Here is a 9,157-nt window from a genome sequence, read left to right as displayed (position 1 = left end):
TTTTGATGAGGTTTTTCTAGGTTTGCTTGGTTCTTTTGTTGAAGTTTGTTGGCCTTTACTTCACAAGCAACACTAAGGAGCTTATTTGAGATAGGAGAATTTTACTTTCATGACCCCATCATTTAAGTTGGATTAATTACCATTCATTTATTTGATCATTCACCCATTCATCATCAGCCACCTATAGTCTCCCCAGGCAGGTACTTACCAGACACCACCCAATAACTCTTTGACACTTTCTAAAGTGACGTAGGGATCTGGTGCCTTGCTGATTTATCAAGGAAGAAATGATCGGCCATGAACCTTTACTGTGGACCTGAAACGGCTTGGCTTGGACGTCTTGTTTACTGAACAGAACTGGAGGACCGAGGGTGCCAATCGCTTGATAATTTAATATAAAGAGGTTTAAGAAAGAAAAATAATTTTTTCAAGAAATCTAAATTGTGCATAAATGATTTAATCTGTTGTCTTATTGACCTCATTGTACAAATTTTTATTCTACCTGTTTATACAAATATTTGTTAAACAAGTATCATGTCTTGGGCTCCCTGCTAGGCACCCAAGGCACAAGAGTGAACAGACACACTCTCGCCTTCCAAAGGCTCAGTCTCATGGCCAAGCATGTAATTATTGATTGACTTGTCATTAAACGTATTTTCAGTGCCATTAACTATTTTTTATTTATATTTAATTTTGCAAGAAAAAGTGAGTGTCTTTATTCATTAACAGCTCACTTAACCAAAAGCCATTTTTTTCTAGTCACCTCAACGTAAAATACACTCATGTTGTTAAAAAATTAAAATATTACACGTAAGGCTCTCTCTTCCCTTGGCCATTTATAGGTATCTTTACAGGCATTTTCCTAGTTAGCTACATACATGCTTTATAGTTTTCACATGTTTTGCTCTATAATTAAATAGTAACATACTCTACGTATCTTTCGGCATCTTACATTTTTCTTCCTAAAACTATGACTTAAAGATCATAAGTCGGCATATATACATTCCTGTTGTCATTGTATAGAATTCTATAAAATGGGGAGCAAATAATTTATTTGGCCATTTTCCCCAATGACAGATATTTAGCCTGTTTCCAATTTCACTGACTTATATTGTTCTTGCAAACTAGAGTTCAGAAATCCTTTATTCATTCTCTCATCCGTCCATTCGACCTGTGCCTACTTATAATTTCCTAAAATCCACGGTGGCCCAGGATGATATTCCTGGGCACACAGGGCCTGGAAATCACATACCTCTGTGGTCTGCCTGCGGCAGAGTGGCAGGAATTGAAACTGGTCCCTCTGGATAGGGTAGGAGTTTCTGAACACTGGTGCAGGGATCTGCAGTGGGGGTTGGGGGGATACCAAGGATGAGACGTGTCGGTTTAGATGGTGCCCTGGGAGGTCATCGAGTATTTTTCCTTTCTAGAGCAAACGTTTGCATCTCCTCTTCATTTCTAATAATCCCGTAATGGCCACACCTTTGAAGAAGGGCAAGCTGCTCCTCTTTTCAAGAGTGTAGTGTTACAGAAGGTGTGAGGATTTAAGTGTTAGGTGCCTCCTAGTGCTCATTATGAAGGTGACAGAATGTCTCACTTTTGACAGATGGCAAGTCATTGGGGAACCTCTCAGGAAGATTCTGCATTAATTCTCATAATGGTGAAGGATTTCATACCGCATGGTTGACAATCTCTAAGTGCTGTCTCCAGGCTCCCGTGGCCAACCATATGCAACAGTAACAAACTTCCTTACAAAAACCTGTGTCACTCTACCCAAAGACATCTGCATTGCAAGCCATTCGAAAATGTTTCCAGACAGAATGGACCCTGTTACAGTTCACTTTTATATTGCTCATATATACCATAGCTGCTTCTAGTCTCATCAAACAGAACAGCCAGTTGGCATGAAATTGAAATTTGTCAAAGAATACAATGTAGACATCAGTTTTCCCTAAGAGATGGTTATCCTCTGTGGGCAGCTCAGTTCCCCTTAGTCCTGCCAGCTATTAGTAGGAGCAGCTGGGCTCTGCCTCTTTGTTCAATTGTGTCACTGCATTAGGGTCAAGAAAGTGCATGGTTCTGAATGATAAAGACTATTTCAATAGACAGTTGAGCTTACTGTGGGCCTTGAAGACAGGCAGAAGATAGCCTCTCATTCATTGCCTCCCCTGCCATCATCTCTGTTTCATTTGGGGTTTGAGGGTCATACCCGATTTTGTAATAACTACCCAAAACTTCACCAGCCTTGGATCCAGGAGAAGCCATATGTCATCACGGTTCTAATCAAGCCACAGGAGCACGAGTGAGTCACTAACCTTGGCTCTCATTTTCTTCTTCAATGAAATAAAAGAATTGCCTGAGAGATGTCTGTGGTCCCTATGGCTCCGTGATTTTGTGGGTGGCAAAAACCACTAATCCTTTAAGAGGGAAAAACTATGACAAAGTAGCATTTTTGGTGTGAATTGGTAGGAGTCCGGGGAATACAGTATTGAATATTTGATTTTCAACTAGTTGGAATTATCCTGAAAATGCAAGAGCACCTGAATCATGGGAAGCAGAACCCGCAGCCTTAAAAATCTCAGTCTAATGCAACGGTTCTTACGCTAGAGCATGCCTCAGAATCATCAGAGGGCCCTGCGAAATAGCCATTTCTGAACCCTACCGCCAGATTCTCTGATTCACAATGTCTGCTGTGGGACTCGAAAATTTGCAATCCATTAAGTTCCCAGGTGATGTGGATGCTGGCTGTTTAAGATCTGGTCTTTCATCAAATGAAGAGGCTCTCACTGCTTTCTATCTAATATTGGGATTTCTATGGATTATTTTCCAGCAAATAGCATGATGGTTGATAATACTGGCAATATAAAAATAGTTGGCCCTTATGAATAGTTGAATTGTACTTGAATGTCATCTATGCATATGTTTAAATTAAATTTCCTCTCCCACAAGTCAGCATTTATTGATTTAATTTGCTCGCTCCTTCATGACATCTGAAGAAATTCTATTTCTCTCAAGGTTAGTGAAAACATTGTAGGCACTATGGCTAAACCAGTGACAAGATCTCAAGATCCATGTCATGATTTAGAAACCGCCTCACTTCCATTTCAAGATGTGGCTATAAAATACTGGAGAGAAGTAACGTGGATTCTGTCACCTACCTCATGTAGTCTTTCACGGTCATTTGAACCATTCCTCGCTCATGCAAAAACGCTGCCACAACAACAGCAACAGCAACAACAACAACAACAACAACAACAACAAAAAGGGAGAGATGAACTTAATTTTCTTTTATCTCACGGAAGATGTTTTTCATCCTTAAATAAACCAACATGGGATTGAATGCCACATCTGAGATTATATACACCTGAGACACAAGGCATCTCTGTAGCGAACGAGACAATGTCATTAACGGCTAAATGGTGTGACAGGTACTTGAAGTATGGCACTTGCTCGGCGAAGAGGAACGGCAGTGGCAAATGAAATAGTCGGCAAAGGTTTTGTAGAGAGAGCAGCACTCGTCTTGGATGTCTTTTTTTCCCCCTAGGATTTTTTTTTTATTATTATGGTAACATTGGTTAACGAAATCCAATAAGTTTCAAGTGCACGATTCAACAGTAAGTCATACATACATTGCATTGTGTGTTCGCCGCCCATAGTTAGATTTCTTTCTGTCACCACATACTTGACCCTTTTTATCCTGTCTACCTCTCCCCTCCCCCTAGATTTTTAATAATTTCCAACCACAATTTGATGGTTGGAAAAGTGGTGTTATCATGGAAGAAGGGTGTCTACGGTGAGTGCCAAGCACAGGGACAGAGCCTGTCTGACTAGATCATAGGGGACTTTGGGATTCTCTCCCACAGTACCTAAGAGTGAGAAGCAAGGGCAGGGACAGGCAAAAAGAATATATGAAGGACCCAGTGTTTATGTAACATCTTCCATTTGGTTGTATCATCTAATCCTTATAATAACCTTTTAATTTAGGAGCTATTCTTTATTTTCAGATACAAAAAATGAGACTCACATAAGTTGAGACAGGAGCCCATGATCACATAGTCAAAAGCAGCAGATCCAGGAATTCATCGTTACCTTTATTACTGATTATAGCAATAACAGTTACTGTTTGTTGAGCATTACCTTTGTGTGAGGCAATGTGCTAAGCATGTTACATACATAATCTCTTTTAGTTCTCACAAGAAATTCATGAAATGGATATTATTAACCTCCATTTAATGGAGAAGCAAACTGAAGCTCGGAGAGATTAAATAAATTTCTGATGGTTTGTAGGATGTCACAGCTTATTTTTGTTGGTTGCTGTTGCTCCTTTTCAAAATACCATACTGACAACAGGATGTCTCATAGCTTCTTTGAAAGCCAGAAAGAAGAGTTTATATGTATGTGTCAGGACATGGAAAACCATAAAAGCCTTTTGAGCAAACAAGTAAATATGACAAAGATAAAGCTGAAGGTCCATTTGCCTGGTTAGTGGTGCTGAGGCCAGAATAGAAAAGCTAAATATTGCATGTCAGGGAGGCCCCCTCAGGGGCATTGCAGTATTCAGAACCTGTGTCACGACCTAACATCACGCAACCATCTGCAGAAGGAAACCTCCAGAATATAAGCAAGTTCCTCAGGAGGTTCACCAGGCTTATCATGTCTTCTCACTTGTGGCTCTCCTAGTGTATGACACGTATAAAACTGGGAAGCATTGTCACCCTGCACTTCTACGAAAATATGAAGTTTTTCTCCACAAGAAAGATAATATAGGTTGGGAGAAATTTTGGGAAAAAAAAGAAAACTGAATGACTGAAGCATCAAAAGAAGGCTGAAAATAATAAAGGGCTCCTCAGTCTGGAGGCAGATTTCTTGTCTGGATAGGGATTTATGAATAGATCTCAAGGTATCCGTAAACTTGTCTCTGCATGTCAAATTTTTGGGGTGGAGATAAGAATACCTATCATTTTCGGCTTTTTTTTTTTTTTCAAAGGCTCAGTGACCCTGCTGAATGGAAAAGGAACACTGGTCTAGACAAAGACTAGGGGCATATTACTGAGTAAAAAGTGGATTCTTACCTAAGCCTAGAATACACAACGACAATTTAAAGAGGCAGCGAGAGAACAGAAGCAATAAAAGTCTGCCCTACAAAGCAAAGAGAACTCTGTCACCACAACAGTCACGTAGGGTGAAACACATAAATCTATGATAAAGGGTTAAAAATAGAGCAAGGACATATATGGCCTCTGTACAACGACTTCCAGTCCCTCTCCCATAGCAGACATCACTAATCAATTACATCTCTCTGCCAGAGAGAAGAGATAGGCTCTCAAAATTGTCAGGAAGTTTACTAACAACCGATTGAATGAGATGGAGCTTGTTTGCTATCCTTCGTTTAGAATAAATTTCATGAGTGGGTTTTTGAGAAAAAACAATAATTTTAGGGCACATAACTAAACTTTAGAAATTGATAACTTGAAGGAATTACATAATTGCTTCCTAAAATATTCTAGGGAGCCACTGGATGGAATAGTAAGGCACATGATCATTACTATGATACAAATGTGGCATCTCTCAAATGTCTTTTGTGACATCTGGTGACAAATTCATGTATAAGTTAAAATATCTGACTCAAACCTATGTATCAAGTTAGAAATAAACTTAGAACCAAAACTCTAGTCTTCTTTGCCCATTACATTGGTGGTTTTAAAAGTTTCGGTTTTAGCAGCGTTTTTGCAAAATTCTAATAATTTAAATAGATAAAAAGGGAGCTGTTCTGACAGAGTTCTCCCATTTAGCTCTTTCTTCACAGTGTGAGGCACTTCCGAGATCCGGTTTCAAATATGCCATTCGTTCAGTCTGAGTCTCTCACCTAGGGAGGCATTGCTCATCCACAGCAGCCCTCTTACTCACTGGACTCAACTCAGCATCAGAGCTTCTCAAACCAGAAAGCCCCTGCCAACTGAAGTTGTCACATGAGAGAAAGCCTTTTTGCTACTTTATTAACCATGTTATAGAAGCAAGCACAGTATAATTTTTGACTCTCAAATTATAATGACTCAACGCCATAATAAATTAATAACAACTTGCCCAAAATGAAGGCTACAATAAATATTTATCATTTTAAGCATTTTTTTTCTATTTCTCCCTGTTCCCCTTCCTACCACCACCACCTCCATCTACTGCTTTGCACGTGACTCACAAAGGCAGGCCCCGTTGTGTCTGGATAGCTCATCCAGAAAATTCTGGCACCTCCTCTCTCCTAAAACATTCTGTGGTTCAGAGACACCTGGCTGCATGTTCTGCCGGGACCACCACCCTTGCCACTGTCGCTCCTGGTTGTCGGCTATCGCTCTGGATTTCCTAGAATGTATGAACGAATGTGTACATCTGGGTCAGGGGTCTGGCGCTGTGGCCACAGTAAATTGCTCAAACTGTCAGAGAGGAAATGATCCATTCAGATCCCAATGAGAAGAGTTAGCTCAGCCTTGCTGCATTTTCAAAAACCCTAGCCCGGCAGAAAACCTAGTCATCCAGAAAAATCTGTAGCTCCTCACTCAGGGCATCTTCAAGGATTTTAGCATCCATGCAGATCTCGTAGCCACACTCCATGGACCACAGCCCGCGACCCTGCCATCGATGTTCAGAAGCAATCTGGTTGCCAGGAAACCAAGGGGAGCCCTGAAGAGGAAAAGAAGCCTCTAAAGGCAACACGTTTTCCAGGAAATGTGCAAATGGACCTGGCTAGGTCACAAGGGGGATAGTTTCTGGTCTGATGGCACACATAAAAGACTTACACCGTTTTAACACCATCTTCTCACCTTCCATCTTTCAGCCCCCCAAGGCAGCCGTCACTGATAATTAGGGAACGGTCAGGGCATTTGAACCCCCTCACCTGGATCCCACCCTCACTGATGTACAGATACAACTTTTACATTCTTCATCTGGTTTCTTTCATTCTTTCTTCTTGATCTTGTTTAAAATGACACAAACGTCTATCCCTATCCAATACATTCGGATGCGGATAGCCTCCTAGAGTTTGGAGAAAACCGAGACAAGGAAAATCAATATAATTTGTTAAAATTCACAGGATAAGCCTGTTTTTAAAATTATGACAAAATTCATTAAAAACTAATTTGGTGCACTGTCTGATTTCCTTTTTGAATGTCCGGGCTCCCTGGGTCCTGTGAGACTAAGGGCATTTTCAGCGTTACTGTGTGTTCACTTCCTGATGACCACGGAAGCTGTGATCGGCCGTTCCAACACTTAGACCCAGGCACTTGAGAGTCTTGAACAGGGCAATGTGAAATTATTGTTCCTTGCCTGTTGGAGGGATTTTCTTTATTTATTTTCCTTTATTTTTTATTTTTAATTTTTTTTCCATTTTGCCAATTTGCAAGGTAAACTTCCTGGAGCCTGAGGATGGGCTTGTCAGGGTCAAGTCATTGCTTCTCTTTGCCTGTTTTCAATAATGAACCTGAACTGAGAGGCCCAAGCTGGTGGCCCAGGTCTCACCAGCTTCGAGATTCCTAGAATTTCCTTAAAACTCAGAAAATCCAGCAACACTGGCCAAGGCCTCTCGGGGCAGCAATCTCAGAGGCAACGTGCTCTGCCGTTCTCTGCTTTTTCTGTCCTGCCTGCTTGGTTCATTAGTGGCTACCTCCTTGTCTCATGGAGGCATTTGAGTCTGCTACCTCTATCAGAGCAAGAATGTGACATCTAGGGAATGCCATAATGGGACAGACAGACTGCTCCTGTTACCCTAGATTTCCTCAAGCTTCTGCAGACACTGGGCTTGAGGCTGCCCCAGGTAGGGGGTAGGACCCTCTCGAATGCACCTGTATGCACTACACAAAGCCTTGCTTGCTAGGCCTTCTTAATTTCTTATTTGCTTCTCTAGTTGCTTGGCTTTTCTCCTCCTTCCAAGATACCCTCATTAGGCTTTTAAAACCAGATTTTACTTATGTACATTGCAGCATTCATTACAATAGCCAAGATACAAAGCAACTCAAATGTCTATCAACAGATGACTGGATAAAGAAGACATGGTACATATATACAATGGAATATTACTTGGCCACAGAAAAAGAATAAAATCTTATCATTTGTGACAACATGGATAAACCTAGGGGGTATTATGCTAAGTAAAAAAAAGTCAGAGAAAGACAGAGAAACACAAATGCTATATGATTTTCCTTATTTGTGGAATCTAAAGAACAATGTAAATGAACAAACAAAACAGAAACAGACTCATAAATACAGAAAACAAACTGATGGTCACCAGATGGGGGGGTTAGAGGGCTGGGTGAAAAAGGGGAAGGGATTAAGAACTACAAATTGGTAGTTACAAAGAAGTCGAGGGGAAGTAAAGCACAGCATAGGGAATACAGTCAATAATATTATAACTATGGTGTCAGATGGGAACTAGATTTATCGAGGTGATCACTTCTTAAGTTACATAAAGGTCTGTACTTGAAACTAATATAATATTAAATGTCTACTAACTGGAGAAAAAAACCAAACAAACCGATTTTACTTTCTAAAAGCATTGGGGGATAAAGAAAGAAAAATAATTAATTAAGGTCCTACTCTTATCAAGTTTCGTAAGGATTGATTTGGAGAATTAAAGCAAAAAAAAAAAAAATGTTCTCTGGTCTACACAAGGCATCCCGTTGCATGGGTTAAAATGCCAGCTCTGATTCTCTTTTAGAGACTCGAGTCTCCTGCCGCCCTCCCCACTGTGAGGCGGACTCCTGCCATCTGAAGCAGCAGACACCGCACTTAACCCTGCAAAACGTATTACTGGGGAAGATGTCGTGAGATATGCAGAAGGCACTAATTAGCACCTTTATTGGCTTAGAAAGCATTTTTTATTTTGGTTTTCCTAAGCATTTCTGACTGATTCATGGAAGACATTTGGTTTTTTGGAATATCATCCAATAGACTAATCACATTACATTTTCACAGGGCTCTGAAATAATAGCATTCTGCAGCTTTCTGTACATTTAACTCCCGCGTGACCAAGACACTGAGAAGAGGAGGCTGGCATGGTTTCTCTCGTTTGACGAATTATTAATTTATATTCTTACAAAAAAGGAGACTCTTCACTGTCCCCATGCTGAAAACCTTAAAACCAACTGTAACACTGTGTTCTTTTTCACCCACA

General features: G+C 40.5%; 1 protein-coding gene across 1 annotated transcript in view; it reads right to left on the bottom strand.

Moving 5' to 3' along the window:
- The window catches only part of CCDC129 (coiled-coil domain containing 129), a 94,421-nt gene that overhangs the window by 73,448 nt on the left and 11,816 nt on the right, over nt 1-9,157 (bottom strand). The window contains exons 4-6 of the mRNA XM_023532038.1: nt 3,156-3,207; nt 1,253-1,339; nt 219-235 (exon numbers count right to left, since the gene is read on the bottom strand). Of these exons, the coding sequence (XP_023387806.1) occupies nt 219-235; nt 1,253-1,339; nt 3,156-3,207 (156 nt within the window). The remainder of the gene's footprint in view (nt 1-218; nt 236-1,252; nt 1,340-3,155; nt 3,208-9,157) is intronic.

This window comes from Pteropus vampyrus, unplaced genomic scaffold (assembly GCF_000151845.1).
Source record: "Pteropus vampyrus isolate Shadow unplaced genomic scaffold, Pvam_2.0 Scaffold75, whole genome shotgun sequence".
In the NCBI taxonomy this organism is placed as follows: Eukaryota; Metazoa; Chordata; class Mammalia; order Chiroptera; family Pteropodidae; genus Pteropus; species Pteropus vampyrus.
Note: the sequence above shows the minus strand (reverse complement) of the source record. Positions and strands in the feature narration are given on the sequence as shown.